The sequence below is a fragment of the Mastigoproctus giganteus genome, chromosome 3 (assembly GCF_048544385.1).
Source record: "Mastigoproctus giganteus isolate SK-2022 chromosome 3, ASM4854438v1, whole genome shotgun sequence".
NCBI classification, from domain to species: domain Eukaryota; kingdom Metazoa; phylum Arthropoda; class Arachnida; order Uropygi; family Thelyphonidae; genus Mastigoproctus; species Mastigoproctus giganteus.
In genome coordinates, this window is record NC_143577.1 from 164,346,307 (window position 1) to 164,368,717 (window position 22,411).

At 37.2% G+C, this 22,411-nt stretch overlaps 1 protein-coding gene across 1 annotated transcript in view; it reads left to right on the top strand.

The window, feature by feature from the left end:
* Window positions 1-22,411, top strand: part of LOC150088380 (phospholipid-transporting ATPase ABCA3-like) — a 433,767-nt gene that overhangs the window by 398,545 nt on the left and 12,811 nt on the right. Inside the window, exons 17-18 of the mRNA XM_090370142.1 lie at window positions 17,646-17,833; window positions 20,497-20,670. Of these exons, the coding sequence (XP_090226268.1) occupies window positions 17,646-17,833; window positions 20,497-20,670 (362 nt within the window). The remainder of the gene's footprint in view (window positions 1-17,645; window positions 17,834-20,496; window positions 20,671-22,411) is intronic.

Below are 22,411 nucleotides of genomic sequence, written 5' to 3' on the forward strand. Positions count from 1 at the left end.
TGGCCTGCATGGCAACTTCATCCCTTCTGGGTATGCTTTCTACCATCTTCTGGTAGATATCTACCAGAATTCTCTTCCTTCCTTCTTCCTGCAAAGAAATTGCTAGAGCTGATTTGTAAGAAGGCCATTTTAGCTACAGCTTAATCTGCTGCTGCTGCAGTTAATCACACAGATGTTCAGTAGGAATCGGGTCTGTCAGCTAGCCAGTCCAACCTTTCAATTATATTATTCACAAAGTAGTCCTGTATGACATGGAGCATTATTCATATTTGATACTGATACTGACAGTGCATGACTGTTATGAGTGCTCCGATCTTAGGGAGGAATTAATAGCAAGATCACCAAATATACATGGGTTGAATCCTGGATGTGAACAATGTCTGGTAGGAACAGAGGCGGATTTCACATCCTTCGAAGCTGGTTAATTTTGTTACAAATAGAGGGTTAAGGAAATTAATTGTTGCATCATGTAATAATGTCTTTTGGCTTACTGGAAAAAAAAAAAAAAAAGAAGCACCAGCAGCTCCAACTGGAGAGCACATTGGCGTGTAATATGTGCAGGTCTCGCAGTTGCAGGCTGTGTGTGTATCAGAACACATTAATATTTATTATCAGAGTAGATATGGGATGTGGTGTTAGGATTACTGGTGAGAGTCTGCTCTGCTGTACCTTCCTCATCTCCCTTCTATTCCCCTAGTTGCATCTCCTCTATTGAGTTGTGTGCTGCCAAGCGTTTCATCTTGAACTGTATTATGATTTCGTGATCATATAACCTTGATGGACCGCTAATGGTGGGCAGACTTAATTTAGTTTATCTGAACTTGCTGCTAACAGTGTTTGCAGTCTGCCAAGATGTACATTATATGGATAGTACATCTTTGTGAACCCATTCTTCTTTTGGACTTCACTGAATTAGCATTAGCAAAGGCACATGATGCAATAAAGCAAGCTTATATAGCATTAGCCAAAAAAAAAATCCCTTATTTCACTCATCCACTCACTCCAAATGTTTGTCAAGTTCTGCCTTGAATCTATTTAAGCTATCAACTACAACGCCAGATGGAAGTTTGTTCCAGCAATCAACCACCCGCTGGCTAAAGGCAAACTTCCACACATCTATCCTGCATCTGTCTTTTCTCAATTTGAATTTATGCCCTCTCAGGTGATTATTCTGAGCAAGAGGAAGAATCCCATCAGCATTGAGCATGCTCAAACCATTCAAGGCTTTATACACCTCAGTCAGATCACCTCGCAGGTGCCTAGTCTCCAGACACTGTAATTTGCAAAACTTAAGCCTTTCTTCATAAGTGCAACCCTTTGTTCCATTCACTAATCTTGTTGCCCTTCTCTGTACTCATTCCAACAGCTCTACATCCTTCTTAAAATGAGGCCTCCAGTACTCAAGGTGTGGCCTGACCATTGCCTTATACAAGGGGATAATCATCTCCTTATCCCTACTAGAAAAAATTCCTGTATATCATTGACAAGACACCATGAGCTACTCTTGCAGACTGTCTGCACTGCTCAGAAAACTTCATATCTGCATGCACAATTACCTCCAGGTAAATTAAGTCAGCTAATGTGGATTCTTCTTTTTGGTGGCATCTTCATTAAGTCTGAACTTCATTAATGTGCAGTTTTTATAATTGATGGACTGTTGTTGTTTTAGTGAGCTTCCTATGGAATAGGGTTGTAGTTCCTGAGCACAATTTACGGACTGAACTAACTAGATCCATGTTTGTTTTAAATTTATGTATTTATGTGTTTTTTTTTTATGTATATTATATAAGTGGATTCATGTATTTGTGTCTTTAAGTATGATATTGTAAGATATGGTAGGATACCAGTTTTTGGAAGGGAATGTCTAGTATAATTAATAAATAAATAAAAAGAGAGAAGTGCATTTTCCATGTTTGCTACACCAACACATAGGTAGCACAATTATCCAGAACATGTAAGCAGGTCGTGAACCTTATGGCTTTGGATGCTTCCACCAACAGACCAAATCCAAATGAGTTGAAACAGCCCCATATTAATAGATCATTTGGAGCTAACTTTGTGGTTCAGATCAGGACCGTCCTCAAAACTTGCAGAGCCCTGGGGTAATGTGCAAAACTTATATGGGGTGTTTTTGTAATGTTTTTTTAGTGTTTTTGTAACTAGACATTAAGACGGCGGTAGGTTCATTGATAGAAATGCGGAAAAGACACAGATGATATTATTATTTTGACCATTTCAGCATGGGGACCTGTTTGACAGAACCTGGTGAACATGCTTGTGGCTGGCCCTGATTAAGATGATATATTCTGAAAGGAAGCACAATCGCCACACTCAAATACATCCATTGGAATGAATCATTGTGAAGCAAGATTTATCACTCCATAGCACCTTCTGCCACTGTTCTAAAGTCAATGAACATAAACGTTCAAGCATTGGTGGTCAAGCAGGACATAATGAATTCAAAACACCAAAAGAAATTTCAGAAATTAAGAAAAAAAATTGTTGCCTCTCAGATATGATCACTGATTGACTAGCATTAGCATTAGTTGAGGCATATGATAGGTGTCTATGAGAGTTTTAGATGTAGGGTAGATGCCCTCAAAGAAATTAATATGAAGGTCTCATCAAGCTATCAGCTGTCCAACTCAATGCCAGAGCTCACTCCTGTGCATCAGGCAACACAACAGCAATCTCCAAGGCAGAATGCACTGGTCCAACAGGAAGTAGTTATTGTTGATGACTCTATTGTCAGGGAGACGGGGAATATATTATGTAAAAAGGATAGGTGAACGGGACCAGGGTATGTCTGCCAGGGACAAAAGTTGATGACGTTGTGGGGCAGATATCATCTTTTAAGGGCACGAAAGGTGTATTGTTGTACACGTTAGCACTAATGACCTTAAGAATAAGACATCTGCAGATTTACTTAACAAGTACAGGTCAATGCTGAAAAAAAAAAAAGTCACGAGTTAGGGTTAAGTTTGGAAGTATCTGTTATTTTTCCCATACACAAAAGGAGGGCATATATATGAGGAGAGCCTTGTTGATCAATTCGGCCCTAGAGAACTTGTGTAAGGCTCACGGGACAGAATATTTTTCAGCATAGCCTGTGCTTGCTAACAGGAGAGACTGCTTCTACAGTGATGGGATACACTTAAATAGAAAGGGTGCAAGAATATTTGCTTATCCTACCAAGGAAGGGTTAGGTGGGTTGGAAATCTGCTAACTTGAGAGATTAACAGTAGCTGCAGGCAGAAGCAAAAGTGATTCTTGCACTGCTTCTGTTGTAATGAGCAGCAAGCAAGAGAGCAAGTTGCTGGGTATTTGAGATGCCGGGAGTCATCACGGAACAAGTAAATACATGGACTGTGTTAGGGTAACTAAGAGTAAGAACAGGTGCATGTATACTTGCATGTACACCAATGTCAGAAGTATAGTAAATAAATTTGATGAATTTGAAGTGCTGATCAAGGCATCAAAGGCAGATATTGTTTGGATATCAGAGACATCATGTCACACAGATATAAGCAGTGCAGAATTGGAATTTGGGGAGTATAATGTGTACAGAAAGGATAGACAGGTATCCTTTCTATCGACAGGACTGATGATGTTACCAAAGGGTAGAAAGGGAGGAGGGGTTATGCTGTTAGTTAAGAAACACATAAAATCTAAGGAAGTGCATCAAGTTGACATGGGTGGACAGTGTAATTTTGAGTCTGTGTGGTGTGACAAACACTGGGAAAGGGAAAAATGAGAGTGGGAATGTGTTATAGTCCTAATGACTCTGATGACTACAATGAACAGTTGTGCAGAGAAATAGAGCGGGCCATTAAATCAGAATGTCTTGTATTGGGGGATTTTAACTTTCCAGATATTGACTAGAACTTGTGGGTTGGTCACTCACACACTAGCAAGACTTTTGTGGATTTATTGAAGGATTGTTTTCTACAGCAACATCTTCGAGGGGCAACCAGAGGGCGTACTCTTGATCTGATTATCAGCAGTGATTCTTCATGCATTAAGAATTTGCAGTTAAAGGAACCACTAGGTGACAGTGATCACAGTATACTGATGTGGGATTTACTTAAAGATGTAACTACAATCAAGGTTAAGGAAAGGGTTTTTGCTTTCGTAAATTTGACTAAAGTGGTCTCAGGCAGTTTTTTAAAATCGGTACAGTGGGATCAACTGATGATATTACCAAAGGTAAATTCTAAATGGGAAGGCTTCAGGGACTTAATCTTGGAGGCTACTAGACTTTTCATACCAACTAAGAAATAACTGTTCAAGGTTCAGGGCTAAATGGATGTTAGATGAATTAATGAGGCTTGTGGAAGTAAAGAAAAATGCATGGGATGCATATAAATTATCAGGCGACACAGAAGCCTATGGCAGATAGAAGCTAGTCTGTAATCAAGTGAGAAAGGAGGTTATGCAGGCAAAAGCAGATTACAAGACATCTTTGGCAAAGGATGCAAAGAAAAACAGCAAAGAGTTCTTTACTTATGTAAACTCTAGAGGGAAGGGGAAGAATCAGATTGGCCTTCTTAAAATAGATGGTTCGACTATTGATGATCCTCCTCAAGTAGCTGATAAACTGAATGAGTATTTTGCATCTACATTAACACAAGGAGTTATTCAAGGAGGTGAATTCCAGAAGTTTATCAAACTCTAACAGGGAACTAAGTGATTTTGTAATAACTGAGAGCAAAGTGTAGGAGAAATTTTTGAAGTTAAACAAAAAAAATGCCTGGGGCAGATGGAATCTATCTAGTTATATTGAAGGAGGCAGCAAAGGAAGTAATAATTATGGCCATAATTATGGGAGCATCCTTAGACTCAGGGGAGGTCCCCATGGACTGAAGATGTGCAAATGTATCACCAATTCACAAAGGGGTTGGAAAGGGTGATAGGGATAATTACAGACCAGTTAGTTTAACTTCTGTTTCGAGGAAAGTAATGGAGTCACTGATTAAAGAGGTGATACAGGATTATCTAGACAAGATTGTAGTAGTAGTTCAGACACAACATGGGTTTGTTAAGGGGAAGTCTTGTCTGACCAAATTGATTGGATACTACGATGTGGTCACAAAGGAACTGGATGCAAAAAATAATTTTGATATCATATACTTGGATTTCAGGAAAGCTTTTGATACTGTTGCACATGGAAGACTGCTGTACAAATTGGAGGGGTATGGCATTAAGGCTAATTGCTGCAATGGATAAAGGGATGGTTGAGTGGTAGATGGCACAGAGAGGTAATAAATGAACACTGCTCTACATGGACTAATGTTACTAGTGGATTCCCCCAGAGTTTGGTGCTGGGCCCATTGTTGTTTGTGTATTTATCAATGAAGGTATATCAGGCTTAATGTGCAAGTTTGCAGATGATACAAAGGTTGGCAGGGTTGTTAATGACAGTCTGCTACTGCAATAGGATCTAGTAAAGTTAGGCAGATGGGCTGAGATGGTTTGAGCAGGCTCAGCATTGACAGGGTACTTCTGCTTGCTCAGATTAAGAAACTGAGGGGACATAGATTCAAATTGAGGAAAGACAGTTGTAGAATAGATATGTGGAAGTTTGCCTTTAGCCAGCAGGTAATCGATTGCTGGAACAGACTTCCAACTTTTATTGTGGAAGTTGATAGCTTAAATAAATTTAAGGCCGAACAAGACAAACATTTGGAGTGACTGGATGGGGAAAATAGGAAGGGTTTTGTTTTTTTTTTTTTTTTGGCTGATGCTGTATAAGGTTGATTTCTTGCATCATATGCCTCAATTAATGCTAATGCTGCAAGAAAGCAAGCTTATACAGCAGTGGTGTCCAACTTAATTTGTGATGTGATCAACATTTTTTTCTTAAAAATGTGCCGCGATCCTACCGTCTTAAGAATTTCATTGCACATGGTTAGAAAATTAATCAACACATTGAAAAATGTTGTTTATAGATTTTAAAATTAAATACAATTCAGAATTCTTATTTTAAATTTATATGTATTTAAATTTTTAATTTATGCAAAGTTTGTGTCTTCATGTCATCTGCCAAGCTTTCAAAATTGGGGATATACTGTGATAAGGCCAACCATAAAGAATCTTCGGTATGCAAGTCCGTAAGAGTAGAGCGAGTCTTCGTCTTTGTTTGTTTGTTTTAAATACAAAAAGGCCGATTCACATAGATATGTGGAACCAAAACAGAAATTTAAAAGTTCACTGAATTTTTTCTACATTTGGTTACTTTTCTTGGCAAACATATTTCCAAAAGTCTTCTTCTGATGATCTCGCTTTTAAGAAGATATCATTTCGCAATATAATAATTTCATTTTCAAGTAATATTTCCTCCGTGTGAAAAATGTCAGCAATTTTTTCTGCAATTTGTTCCGTATTTAAGTCGACATAAAATGGATAAGAAATATATTGAACAATGTTTTAATTAATTTCAAAATCATCCACAACTTTCTCAATTTCAGAAACATATTTCTCACTATTAAATTCAAAAACATGATATTTTTATAAATAATCTGGCATATTTGCAAAATGATCGGATATGTTTTTTCTTTGAGATCCTTAACCATTGCCAAAAATTGATATTTATGCAGAAATACTAATCAGTGCGTTGAAGTGCCTTTCTAAATTTCCTTTTTTTGGGAATTTAGAAGCATTGCAGATCAAACAACAACATTTTTCTTTTATCATTTCAAAAAAAGTATTCTAGTTCCCACTCTTGATGAAAATGATATGTTTTGCTCTTTTCATAGTATTAATTTTAAATCAAAGGTTATTAAATTAATGTATAAGTACTATCCATTTATTAATATTAAATAAGCTAAATAAGAATTCGACACATATACTATGCCCTCTACATCATAATTGCATGCATTTTCACTGGACAAGACTAGTGGCTGTGCGGCGACAAGAGTAGTCACGTGGTTCAACAGATTTCAAATAAATTTTCTGTTTATACTCCAGGATGACCAAACAGTCAGAGAAGTTCACAAGATAGACAGAATACAAGAATCAGCACTGTATTTAATAGTGATAGGGCTTGAACTCCAGTCACTCAAGGCACGTGCACTTATGCATCCGTGTGCCCGACTACTCGGTTACAGTGGCCTGTTTTGTAATAAGTGTATGCAGTGGGGCGCATAATAATAATATTTATATTTTGATCAATCTATTTTTTATATACAGTATATTTAAAATTTGTTACGATCAACTTGTTGGCAACCCCTGTTATACAACACTAGCCAAGAAAAATAAAATAAAATAAAAAATCTTCCCATTTCACCCATCCAGTTACTCCAAATGTTTGTCTAGTTCAGCCTTAAATTTATTTAAGCTATCAACTTACAAACAACAGATGGAAGTCTGTTCCAGCAATCAACTACCTGCTCTCTAAAAGCAAACTTCAGCACATCTATTCTACAACTGTTTTTCCTCAATTTAAATATATTCCCCCACAGGTTCTTAATCTGAGCAAGAGGAAGTATCCCATCAGCACTGAGCCTACTCAAACCATTCAAAGCCTTATACACCTCAATCAGATCAGGAGATTGCAGCATCTCCAGATACTGCAACTTACAGAACTTAAGCCTATCTTGATAAGAGCACCCATTTGTTCCTCTCACCAGTCTTGTTGCCTTTCTCTGTACTCATTCTAGCAATCATTCTTCCTAAAATGAAGCCTCCAGATCTGTATACAGTACTCAAGGTGTGGCCTGACAATTGCCTTATAATGCCTCAGGCTGTGGGCATTTAGGGGAAGAAAGGAAGGAGACCTACCCTTGTTTCTGTTTACCTTGAAACTTGGGCTGCATTGTATAGCTCTAGCCTCTTTAAAGTCTGTCGTTTCATGATGCTTTATGTTCAGAATTTTCAGCTGTCATGAAGCATAAAGTATAACAGTATACCTGACTGAAGTCTTTAGGGCCAATCATGAATTGTAAACCCTCAGCCAACAACAAAACTTGCCTAAGCTACCTTCAAACTGGAAGCGAACACATACCTTCCCTTCCATGACATTCTTGTACCCCCATTTTCATACCTGCCAACTTCTCAAATTTAGACAGAAGTTTTTTTGATATTTGGGTGTGTTCTGGTTTTCAGTCAAGTTTGTTCTTTTTTTTAACACAGATATTATTTTTTTCTCCAATTACAGACTACCAAATTTAGCAAAATGTGTTTAAAATTCAACATCATACGACTCTACTCATGTTTACCCTAAGTATAGCAGCCACCACCTACAAATATGTGTTAGCATTAGCAAAGGCACATAATCAAGAAAGCAAGCTTATATAGCATCAGCCAAAAAAAAAAAAAAACATATTTTACCTATCCACTAGCTCCAAATGTTTGTCAAGTTTTGCCTTGAATCTATTTAAGCTATCAACTTCCATACATATATCTTACAACCGTTTTTCCTCCATTTGAATTTATGCCCTCTCAGGCGATAATTCTAAGCAAGAGGAAGAATCCCATCAGCATTGAGCATGCTCAAACTATTCAAGGCTTTATACACCTCAATCAGATAACCCCGCAGGTGCGTAGTCTCCAGACACTATAATTTGTAAAAATTAAGCCTTTCTTTGTAAGAGCAACCCTTTTTCCATTCGCTAATCTTATTGCCCTTCTCTGTACTCATTCCAACAGCCCTACATCCTTCTTAAAATTTCTGTATACACAGACCTGTATACAGAAATTGGTCAGGCCACTCAAGGTGTGGCCTGACCAATGCCTTATGAAAGGGAATAATCACCTACTTATCCCTGCTAGAAAAATTCCCGTATATCATTCACAAGACACCATGAGCTACTCTTGCAGACCGTCTGCACTGCTCAGAAAACATCATATCTGCCTGCACAATTACCCCCAGGTCCTTTTCATTCTCTACCACTGTCAGTGTTAGTACCACAGAGTTGATACATTACTCTGTGGTTACTGCTTCCCATATGTAGCATTTTACAATTGTCATTAGCCAGGTGGGCAGGAGCAGCAGTGCGTAGCACACGCTTCTTTATTAGACCGGGATTCAAGCCCGTAACCACTAAATACGGATGATGCGGAAAGGTCAGGGAATGACCACTGCATATTGCTGGAGCAATATGGCCTTAGTTGCCAATGCTCCTAAAAACCAAATAACAAACAAACAAACAAACAACTTCATTTTACACCTCTCAGCCCAAACTATTCTAGATCCTGTTGCAGCAGCAGCAGCATACTGTCATTATTGTCATTAACAATCCTGCCAGCCTTCGTATAGTCTGTAAACTTGGACATTAAGCCTGATATACCATCATCAATATAATTTATAAATACAGAAAACAACAATGGACCTAACACTGAACCCTGAGGAACTCCACTAATAACATTAGTCCACGAAGAGCAGTGTCCATTGATTACCACTCTCTGTCTTCTCCCACTCAACCATCCCTTTATCCATAGCAGCAGTTTGCCTCCAATGCCACACTGGTCCACTTTGTACAGCAATCTTCCATGTGAAACAGTATCAAAGGCCAGTCTAAGATCCAAATATATGATACCAAAGTTATTCTTTGCATCCAGCTCCTTGGTGACTACATCATAATATCCAGTCAGATTTGTCAGACAAGACTTCCCCTTAACTAACCCATGCTGTGTCCAAGCTATAACTGAAGTCTTGTCTAGATGATCCTGCAGTGCTTCTTTAACCAGTGCCTCCATTAATTCCCTGTAACAGAACTTAAACTAACAGGTCTGTAATTACCTGTGTCTCTCTTTGATCATCCTAGTTTGTGGATTGGGGTAACATTTCCACATCTCCAGTCCATGGGTACCTCCTCTGAGTCCACGAAACCTCTCATAATTATGGGTAAGGGTTTGCTTACTTCCTTTGCCGCCTCCTTTAATATAACTGGATAGATTCCATCCACCCCAGATGCCTTTCTTATGTTTATCTTCATCAATTTCTCCTCCACTTTACTCTCAGTTATTGCAAGATTATCTATCTTACTGCCAGAGTTTATTATACCTATGGCGTTCCCCTCCCCGAATAACTCCACATGTGTGAATGTAGATGCAAAATATTCATTTAGTTTGGTATCTATCTGAGCAGGATCATTAATAGTTGAACCATCGATAACAAGTGGACCAATCTGATTCATCCCCTTCCTTCTAGAGTTTACATAAGTAAAGAACTCTTTGCTGTTTTTCTTTGCATCCTTTGCCAAAGATTTCTCGTAATCTGCCTTCGCCTGCCTAACCTCCTTTGTGACTTGGTTACAGACCAGCTTATATCTACCACAGGTTTCTGTGTAACCTGTTATTTTATATGTATCCCACGCATTTTTCTTCTCTATCACATGTGTAATTAGCCGGGTGGGTAAAGTGCCTGTCTGGCAACCCAAAGGTCGCGGGTTCGATTCCCGCCTCGGGCTTGGATGAAAGTACTGCAAAAATCTTGGGCCACAGAAGCCTATGCGCCAACAACTACCAAAAAAAAAAAAAAAAAAAAAAAAAAAAAAAAGCCTAATTAGTTCATCTGACATCCATTTATGCCTAAATCTTGAACAATATTTCGTATTTGGTATGAAAAGCCTAGTAGCCTCCAAGATTAATTCTTTGAATGATTTCCCATTTTGAATTTGCTGTTGTTAACATCTTCAGTTAGAAATTAGGGGTGCGAGGTTAGCCTGTGCGGTCTTAGCTCCTTGAAGCTCTTCGAACAGAGAAGTTTTTCCTGATTTATTTTCTGATTTATTAGTTTAAATTGTCATATTAACTTATTTTCTAGAGTAGCTTTATATTCCTAGTTACGATACTTAGTTTAAAGTTTAACTTAGACAGAGATTTTGTAGGTATTACTTAGTATCGGTAGCGGTATCAAATCCACGTGTTACAAATTGAACGAGAAGTCTTTTTTTTTAACCAAATTTAGTCGATTTATTAACCAATTGTTATATCAAATTATCTTCTATAAGTAGATTATAGACCTTGTCAGGATCCTTAGTTTATTCTAAATTGAGATAGCGAGATTTGGAAGCTAATCAATACTTACGAGTCCGTAGAAGTACCGTTCGAGAATTCCCGCCATTTTTACACGATAGCATAAGCTTAGTGTAGTATAGTGCATAATATAATATTGTCAATTAATCAGTAAATCTATTAATCTTGATAAACTTTATTGTCAATTAAATTGTATTTTTAACTCTATATATATATAACGACTTAATCGTAACAAATAATTAATACATAACTATAGTGGTACACGTGATACGGAAGTTGTATAAAGGGAACTCGTAGAAAACACTAGATACCGAAAAAAATATATATAACATAACTGTTTTGGGATATAACTTAAGGATTTAATTTTTGTTTTGAAATTTTATTGAATTAAATCGGAATCATGACTCTGACCAGAGCAGCAAAGCAAAAGGCTCAAGCTAATGGGAGTGCTGTGGTTCAGGGGAGAACTGAGGGGGGCAGTTGCCCTCTGAATCACAGTCTTTTAAAATGCACTGTTTGCTTGATGTTTGCGGAGCAGTCGGGTACGGGACATGATACTGCCAAGGGGGATGTCTTTGTGTGTGCACGATGTAAGGAGTGCAAGGAAATCAGGCACTCCTTACACTCCTTACATCGTGCACACACAAAGGAGTGCAAGGAAATCAGGCGACAACTCAGCGTTGTTATGGACCTTTATGAGAGCTTGAAGGACAGGGTGGATGCCCTCGAAGGAAATAAATTGAGGGGCCCATCAAGCTCTCAGTTGCCCACATCAATGCCAGAGCTTGCACTTGGTCATCAGGCAACACAGAGGCAGCCCCCTAGGCAGAATGCGCTGGTCCCACAGGAACTAGTGGATAGGTGGAACAGGATAGGTGGAACAGGACCAGGGTATGTCTGCCAGGGGCAAAGGTTGATGACGTTGTAGAGCAGATATCATCTTTTAAGGGCACAAAAGGTGATATAGTTGTACATGTTGGCATTAATATTAAGAGTAGGAGACCGGCAGAATTACTTAACAGTTGTAGAATAGTGTTCAGCACTGCCTGCAATTCGGTTTGGATATCCTCTACACTGTGAAATCTTGGACCCTTCGGCTTTATTTTCATTCTTGAGAAGAGGAAGAAGTTGCAAGGGGCTAAGTCTGGCAATAAGGGGGTAGAGATGATTTTTTGGATGCCAAAAACTGCACAATAGCAAGAGATGTGTAGGCCTGCATGTTATCATGATGAAGGACCCAGTTCTTTGTGCACCGCTTCTTCAGGACATTGTAGTAGAACTTTGCGTTGACAGTCTGGCCAGCAGGGATGAATTCCTTATGGATAATCCTGTCAATGTCCAAAAAACAGTTCAGCATAGACTTCACATTGCTCCTCACTTGTTGGCTTTCTTCGGTTGGGACAAAGATAGGTTCTTCTACTGTGATGATTGTTGCTTGGTTTCAGGGTCATAACCATGTACCCAACTCTCGTCACTGGTGATGACCATATAAAGGAAGTTTTGATCACTCCTGTCCTGTTCTTGAAGCTCTCTGCTAATTTCTATGTGATGCTGGTTTTCTTCTTCACTCAGTAACCATGACACAAGCTTTTTTTTTTTTTTAGTACCATGCTTGGGTTGGAGGTTGAGAAGACGAAAGAAGATATTTGTTGACATTAGACTTGAACTTCTGTAGACTAATTTTCAGGAAATAAGTATGTTGTTCCAGAAAACAGCAGTTGAATGAATAAACGAGGAAGATGAAAAGTTGGTTCTATGAGTTTGAAGTTGGACAGTAAATGGATGTTGGCTGGTGGCGGCACATGTTCGGACTGTTTTGAAAGAGAGAGCTGGAATTATAGAAGCCAATTCAGAAGAACAGTGCTTGTGGAAGTATCTGTAGAAAAGGCATGCAGCAGAAACAGTACATCTATGAGACAGTGAGTGGAGAGACTCTGTTAGAGATGAGATGAGTCAGTAATTAACCTAAACCCTCTTCTGAATGGAATTTAAAAGCCTGAGAGAGGTTTTGAGGGCAGATATGGGAACAATATTCCAGGGTAGGGTGGATTTGCAATTTGTACAGGGTGAACAGTTGTTTGAAAGAAAAGTAACGCCGAGAGCAAAAGAGAAAGCCAAGTTTTTTAGATGCAGAGGAAGCAATATTTGTAATGTGCTTTGGCCAAAAGAAATTTGAAGACAGGGTAATCCCCAAAAGAGATATATCATTTTGCCTAAAAATCAGAGTGTCACCAAAGATAAGCATAGGAGCAGAAGAATCCTTTTTGCATGATATAAGACAAGACTGAGTTTTAGAAGGATTGAAATGAACTAAGTTGTCTTTGCCCCACTGGAGATCAGCATTTAAGGAATTAGTAGTGGATATCGAAGAAGTTGAAGCTGATTGAGCAGGGCAAGGTTTCTCAAAATGGAAAGTGGAATGCAATGTGCTGTCATCAGCAAAACTATGGATAGGATTTCCAGTTAATGGAAGAAGTTCATCAATATACAAAAGAAAAAGAGTGGGAGAAAAGGACTGAACTTTGGGGGACACCAGCATTAGTGGAGAAGTTAGAAGACAGAGAGCCATCTACCATCATGCTCAGTGAGCTGGATAACCAATTACAAAAAACATTTCGCAAACCATAAGATGGAAGCTTGTTTAGAAGACCTTTATACCAAACATGATCGAAATCCTTTGAGATGTCAAGAGCAACCGCTTGTGTTTCACCGAACTTTTCCATTGAATTTGGCCATAAATGGGTAAAATAAGCCAGAATATCGCCGGTGGATTGACACTGACAGAATCCATACTGCTGATCATTGATCAGATGGAAGGTTTCTAGGTAGTTTAACTAGGTAGTAATTGATTTCTCCATTACTTTAGAAAGAGTAGAAGTAATTACAATGTGACAATAATTGGGTGGCAGGGATTTGTCACCCTTTTTAGGAACTGGCTAGATATGAGCAAATTTCCAAGCAGAAAGAAAAATACCTTTGGAATAAGAAAGTGAAAAAAAGGTGGCAAAGAACAGGGGTCAGTTTGGAGCACAGGTTTTGAGAACAAGTGGAGAAATACCATCAAGACCTGGAACTTTCTTAGCATCAAGATTCGTCAAAATCCTTTTGATAGAAGACCACAGGAGGCATTGAAGGCAGCACAGAAGACAGCATGTTGGGAATGGTGGGAGGTGTTTTACCAAGATCATTAATACATGAGTTGGAAGAAAAATGGGATGCTAACAGGTCAGCTTTATCCTTGGCTGAAGTGACAACAGAACCATCTGGTTTTGACAGCAGTGGGAGCAGAGATGGGCAAAAGTTGTGGCCGATAGCTTTGGCAAGAGACCAGAATGCTCGGCTACCATTAGGGCAATAAGCAAGTTTTCTACTCTTAGCTTGTTCAAAATCTAGTTTGGACTGATTAATAACTGCTTTAAAATTGTTGCGAGCTTTGGTGTAGGCAGAAAATAAAACTGAAGAATTGGAAACAAGCTAATTACGATATTCAACGTTGTTCTCTTGAACAGCCTTAGCACGTTTATTGGAAAACCAAGGTTTAGATAAAGCACGAGATTTTAAAGTGGAGTGTGGAATAAAGGATTCCATTCTTACAAGAATAATTTCACTGACATGATCTTAGCAAACATTGACATCAGAAGTTTTGAAACAGTAATCCAACCAAGGAAAAGAAGAAAAGAAATCTCGCAGGTCATCCCATTTTGCATTCTTGTAATGCGAAACAATAAGGGGTTGGGAATAGCCATGAGATAAAGGCTCCTTTGGAGAAGAGACAATCACCAAGTTGTGATCTGAGGTGCCTAAAGGACCACTCACTTCGACCGTGTACTTAGAAGGTTTGTTTGTGAGAAAAAGATCAAGCGTGCTGGCTGTATGGTTAGGATTGTCCGGTATTCTGATAGGTAAATGAACAATCTGTGAAAGGTCATTAGTAATTGTAGAATCCTTAGCATCTCGACTAGTTCAGTCGATGTGATTAGAAAATGGAAGCCATCTGGAGTTGTGAACATTAAAATCACCAAGGAAAATTACCTCACTGTTAGGAAAGTTGGACTGCAGAAAACCAAGTTGCAAAGAGAGGAAGTCAAAGAGTTCAAAGTGATTAATGGAGCTGGGAGAACAGTAGGGACAACAGATGAATTTGACACAATTGAGGTAGAGAAATTTTAAGCCAGAGAAGATCGAAAAGAGGAGATTCCAAATTTCGAGGTGTGGGCGCCACACCTTGACCCCTGCTTACGTTGGTTCACACCTGGGTGTTCACCCACAATGTGCTTGTGCATGGATGTTATATCCAGGATTACTAACAGGCCCACCATTGTAAAGATGCAAGCAGAAGATTTGGCTGTCGCAAACCATCCGGACTTCGCCAAAATTGGGTCCACTTGACTTAAATGCCACCCCAAATATCAGTTCCATCAGCGTTTTAGACTCCCAGGTAGCAAGTACAGCTTGGTCTGGCATATCTGAGAGAATATCTGTGCCAAACTCAACGACCAATCCTTCTCGTGTTCAGTTCGTCTGACAAAATCCACTGATGCGTGTACTGTATGATAGTCCTACAATGCCACAAATGTGGATTGTCTGCCTACGGTCTTCACGGATCACCACTTTTGGGACATTTCCGCGGTGGTGCTCGATGATGAATGCCCAGAGCAATCGTCATCATCAGCTGACACACGACCATTTTTAAAATAGTTAAACCAGTAATAGGCCTTCATCTGGCCTAAAGCATTGTAATCAAAATCTTGTTTCAACTTCTTATGGGTTTCTGCTGCTGTATCATTAAGACAGAAACTTGATGCAAGCACATTGCTCTCTCATATCAGCGATTGCAAACTATGCAAATCACACTGCCAAAAAGCTGCAAATAAATATTCAATGACTCCATGCAGCCTTATGCTACATGGCACTCTGATTCACAAAGGATGCATGCAGTGTTACCTAGCGCCACAAGTCCATACTAGATGTAGTTCCTGTGCAACATTCAAATTTCGGGAACATTTAGGTAGCACCTCATACTAAAATGAAAACAGAAAATACTGTATAATCATTTAGGGAATACTGGTGGGTTAAGGTACAGGAGGATTCAATTTCATTTACAAATTTAAAAAAAAAGAAAAGAAACATTTTAAAAAGTGCCATCTTCCAGATGCCACAGTATGAAGATTAAAATACAGTTTATCACACTTCATGGTAATATGCATAATTTACATGCTGTAGCATATGACACACAATTAATATGGAAGAAAAAGTTGGGACCACCATTTAAACAGTGCCACCCACAATCTAGTCCCAGAGTATTCTGGCTAAAACTAGGTCTTTATTAAAATTCCATTTTACAATTTTTAAAAATTGGCAGGTACATTAAGTCTAATGCAGTCAAGCCCCTCTAAGTATGTAGACACAATTACACACAGAACAAAAAGAAATATTTCATTCTCTCTCTCTCTCTCTCTCTCTCTCTCTCTCTCTCTCCCTCCCTGTGAACCAGAACAGTTTGGTACACAAGGGAAGATTGGGCCATTTTTCCCCTTGATACCAAAGAAAGAGGCATTATTCTTCATTGGTAATAGGAAATCGAAACAAATCCTGAAAGCCCCTCCCCACAACACAGGAGATCAGGTCATAGTTCATCATAGCAGCTGCAATATGTTAAGTACTACATCATGCATTTGTACTGCAAGCTAGAATAGAGACTTAATTAGCAAGAGTGGCATCAGACTGGAAAATGTGGGGGGGGGGGGAGTAATGTTGCTTTCCACAGTATCAATGAAGGGCACATTTTCGAGACTACATAGACCTATATTCTCAACATAGTGTATCATGGAAGGCAGAGAGGCCTTAGCAGTTAGTTTGTACATTGCTCTTCCCAAGTCTGATAGTGACAAGGGTAGATTTCTCCAATCACAATTCCAAGCTCGTCCTTTATAGGAATATTAAGCATATCCTCATTAAGTTCCCCAACTTATAAGAAACAGCCCTCTAATAACTACTCTAGAGATCTTTCAGGGGCACGGACCTGAGGTTGTCATTAAGAATAGCAGTTAGGAAACACCTTGAGCAGTCCCTTCTCCACAAGGAGAAGGGACTGCTCAAAGGATAGCTGGTTTCTTTTCCTTCCTGTACTTGTGTGAAGCAGACTGAATGTACAGCAGCAGAGAAAGAAGCTTGGAAACTTCTGTTTTTGTGATTAATTTTAAGACATAAAAAGATCTGAAAGAGGTCTGTAATATAGTTAGTATATTCCTAAATTTATGTTATTGCACATATCTATTCCTAAATTCCAAATTAAATGAATATTTGGAAGCTTTTCAGAATAATTATCCTATTTTTATTATTAAATTTTCAAATTTTCTACTCGTACAGTAAAGTATTCTGTTATTCAAGTTTTCAACCTGTGCGTGTTCTAATGCTCTTCAAAATAAAAAATATAAATTATGAATATATAAATTATTCCAGTTATATTCCATAATTAATTTTGATATACATTATGAATGGCACAGCTAATCATTTATTCCGTTTGTATAACATATGTTGTCTTCAAATAAAAACTAATAACTCTTAGCAATGAATGTAAAACAAACTATAGGATAAAATCATTAAAAAATAAGCTGTTTTGTGCAGTGTAGATTTTTAATGTTTTATTAATTGTATATTTTTCTTAGTTTCAGTCTCTTATTGGTTACTGTCCTCAAACTGATGCTCTTATTGATCGCCTTACGGGAAGAGAGATGCTGTATTTATTTGCCAGACTTAGAGGAATAGCAAAACCAGACATTTCATCAGCTGTAAATAATTTAATTCACATACTAGATCTTCAAAATCATGCTGATGAAGAAACTCGGACCTACAGGTAGTAGCACATAGAGGTGGGAGAGAGAGAGAGAGAGAGAGAGAGAGAGAGAGAGAGAGAGAGAGAGAGAGAGAGAGAGAGAGAGAGAGAGAGAGAGAGAGAGAGAGAGAGGGAATTTATATTATGAATGTAAGCAATAATGAAACCAAATCTAAATCTAAGGTGGCTAAGAAGTTAAGAATAATATGGCAGTGAAAATAATGATGGGAAGTCAAAAAAATCATAAAAACTGAGGGGATTATGGTACTATCTGCCTATCCTGTGATATTGAAAACGGAAAGAACTAAAGTCATTATATGCATGCATTGTAATCCAGTAGGCAAGTGTGATTGGGGGATGAATAATGTAATAGCTATAAAGTGTAAAAAAATTATAACTATTGTATAATAACCCTTGAAAGAGCTATAGCATGGTCATAATGTTTATATGGTTAAAAATGTTTTTAAAGGTATACTATATCTTGTAACAACTTTGATTTTTAAGAAACCTGTAAGCTGGATAGGCAGTAGGCCACCACCAACTCACGTTATTAGTAATCTATTTTGGATATTGGTTATTAGAGGGGTGGAACTTTGGGGGGTAAGCGAATAGCACCTAGGGCTGATTATATGGCTGCAGACCATACTATGTGAATGTGAAGGAATGGACCACCTGTGAGTCGAACACCCATGAACTTTAGAATAGATACATGTGTGGCTTACTGACAAAAAAAATGCATTTTTTTGTACAAGAGGTTTCCCTTGTAAATGTATTTTTTGTTCACAGAGATTCCTAGTATACAGTCTCCAAATACAGTGGAACCTAGCTTTATGATATTAATCTGTTCCACAGACACCATCATATTGTGAAAATGTAGTAATGTGAACCTATTGTTTTTTGGCAATTTGTTCCAAGACCTCAGAGGTTGAAATTTTAGCTATATAACTAAGCTGTTTACCTCTCTAAAAGGTGATTTTTATGATGAAAATTGTACGTATTGATTAAAAAATTGATTAAAATTAATATATTGATTAAAGTGCAACACAAAAAATCACTTCAGCTAAAGGATGCAAAAACAAATCACGCAGTCAACACATTTACAAAGGCTGCTATTGGCTGAGAGGAAGGACCACGTCACCCGGTCGGAGAAAGTTGTAAGCCAAGCCCATCGTAAAGTGAAATAAGTAAGCACTACTTCTTAACGTGGTCACTGGTTAGTAGAATCAGCCACTTTATAGAATCAAATTTCAGAAAACCAATTCAAATCATTAAAATGTACTATACTTTCATCATTATCATATGTTCGACTATAAGAATCAATTTTGAATGCCTTTGTGATATTTCTGGAGTCATGACCATAAAACAATAAAAGCAATTTGCAGTTTCCAGTTTATTGTGCTTTAGTGCAATCTATTATAAACGGGTAGTAAACTCGGTCTTATTGCATTTGCAATAGTACCAATAACTGGAATTCTGTTTATATGGTTAAAGAATAGGTGAAATTTGTTTCCTTTTCCATGGAATCTTCAATCATATAAAAAACATAAATAAATTTTCAGAATCTTCTCTTCATTTCTATTTTTTAATTTTCATAGACTTGTTACTCCATATCTCACTTGCATGTATCGTGTTAGATGCAGTTTTACACATGCCATGTTCTTCGTTATTGATTGCTTATCATTTTTACTAGTTTTAAATTTGACGACCACAAAAAAAATGTAATTGAACAGAAATATCAATTAGTTAGCATGTACATATTACAGTAGTAATTAAGCTATGTGCTTAAGCATAAATTTATTTTTATTTTGCTAACCTGTGTAAAATATTCTTCCGAATTTCACGTATCATTTAATTTTGTTAATTGGCAAGGTAATAAAGTGTAAATTTGTGCTTTATTTCTTTACTTTTATAGCCTGTGGATAATATTGTCACTTTAATATTGTCTCCTATTGTTGCTTATCAGAATTGCTGTTTAATAGAATTAAAATTCAGTTCACAAATGAGAGCACAATGACTGGCCCTTACCACATATCATATAGTGAACAGAGAGTCCATAAAGTGATTTGATCATACAGTGAACCATTCGTAAAGTGGGGGTCCGCTGTATAGAGTTTCCTAATTACATTCTTCCCCCACCCAACCCTTCCTCTTGCTCCAATTAACTAATCACCATCATAGCTTTGGAGAATGCCAATTAACTAACAAAATGTGTAGCATGTATATATGTATAATAAGCATGTCCTGGGACAAATTTTGCTGTATTATGAACATGCAAGTCCCTTAAATTATCAAATAAACATTAGTTAACTTGTTGAAAATGAATGGCTATTCTCGTATCCCCTATTCTTAGCTTATTCCTATTTTGAAAAATATTTAAATATTTGCTTTGGGAATGAATTGTTATGAAGTGTACATCAAGCAGACATATATCAATTAAAGCACTGTTGTACTTTTTTAATTAAATGTTTTTTTATTAATTAAAGCAGGTCATTAAAAAAAGTAGATGTGATAAAGCCAGTAAATAATACTTATACTGAAAAATATTTTTTTGGCTTCCTTTGAATAGTACCTTTTAGATTAGCAGTGTTTTTGTTATATACAAGCTCTTATGATAAGGATTTACAATATTTTTTAATTACAATTTTTTTTTTCACAATTTGTTTTTTTGAATTCTTTTGTTTTAGTTCTGGAAGTAAAAGGAAACTGTCATTAGGATTGGCAATATGTGGCTCACCACCAGTTTTATTTTTGGATGAGCCAACATCAAATCTTGATCCAGAGGCTAGAAGGAAGATATGGAATGCCCTGGCAGTAATCAAAGAGGTGAATGGATCAACAATGCTGTTGACAACACATAAGTAAGCATAACTATAAATATTGTCATAACTGTTATCAAAGCTGAAGAAATAGTTCATTACACATGTAAGCTATAAAGTATGATCATTTGGGAAATGTAAGATATCATAATTATAAAAAATGTAATATATTTGGATTGTGAGGAGAGGCAGAGGGTGGAGTACATGCAGTGGCATTTGTTACATAGAAGCTACAGAGGGACCACTTCCCCTGTGAATTTAAATTTATCTTGTTTTTGTAAAATAATTAAACTACTGTCTTTACATTGACATTTTGAAGTAAGAAGAAAAAGTGGTGGGTTCACCACTTTTTCTTCTTATAAGAGGTCTGGGTTCAAATCCTGTTAGAGGAACTTTTAAAAGTTTCTATAATTGGAACACTAAAACTGATCTTTCTGAGATGAGGAAGATAGCCAATGCAAAACTTCATTTACTGTACTAATGCTAAGACTTAATTGACCTTGACAGCATTTCCTAGCAAATCTGCTGTCATGGTTTACTTTATATGTTTCATGAAACCAGTAAGAAAAATCATTAGCATAAAACTTACTGGACAGATATGAGTATACACTTCATATTAATCTTTTTGTAAAATTTATCAAGTATATAATTGTGGACTGCCACTGAGCCAACTGATTTCCAAAATTCCAAGCATACAGTAAGTCAGGGACTTACTGTATCAAAAAATATTCAGCAACCTACGTAAAAAGTATGGCAATAGATAAAAAGTGAAAAAACTTACCACACACTACTCGCATGTCCAATACGATGCTTCCATTTATTTTTTACGATGTCGCATATGGTTTGGTCACCAACATTATAATGGTTCCTAAGGGATTTAACAAATGCACCATTTTCAAACTTTTGAATAATTTTAAGTTTTTGTTTAATTGAATGCACAACTCTTGCATTTGTCCATCATTTTTGCGATTTCTAAACAAAAAAAAAGTTTTTATAAAAAAAAAGTTTTTATAAAAAAAAATTGCAACTTCCCTGACATGCATATAGAAACAAAATTTTGCCTTTTGTGGTGCGACAGAACACACCAATCGACGTGATGCACTAAAAAAAAACCTAAACACTTGAGGTGTTTTTTTTTTTTTTTTTTTTTTAGCAGCGGGGGTTGCAAGATAATAGGTTCATCAATCTCCCAATGTCAACTTATAACGCTGCTTCCTGTCGCTTATTCACCACTTTCAAAATATTGTTTATACCTATTCTAGTTATTACTTGAATTTTATGATTTCTGGTTGATTTTTTTTTTTTTTTTTATTTGGAATCTTAAAGTGTCATGGTTAATCCAATCCCAGTAAATCGAGAATCTGCTGTAATTGTAACATTAAACATAGGATAAAAATTTATTCAAGTCTATTACGTTTCTTGACAAAATTCATATTGCATACCTGCTTTGATAATAGTCCAATTTCAATCTTCCTTTAGATTTCTGACTGAATAATTAAAAATAACACTTGATAAAAAAAAAAAAAAAAAAGATTTTGTACATCCTAAACAAAATTCATCTACTGATGATGCCAAAAACACAAAAATTCTCTATTCATCATCATCAGCCATTTTCAATCCACTGCAGGATGAAGGCCTCTCCAGCAACTTTCCAGTTGCTTCTGTTTTGAGCACTGGCCATCCATTTACTACCCAAAAACTCATGAATTTCATCTATCCATCTCCGCCTTTGTTTCCAGGTTTTCTTCTAGCTCCTCTTGGGTACCATTCTGTTATTTTCTTA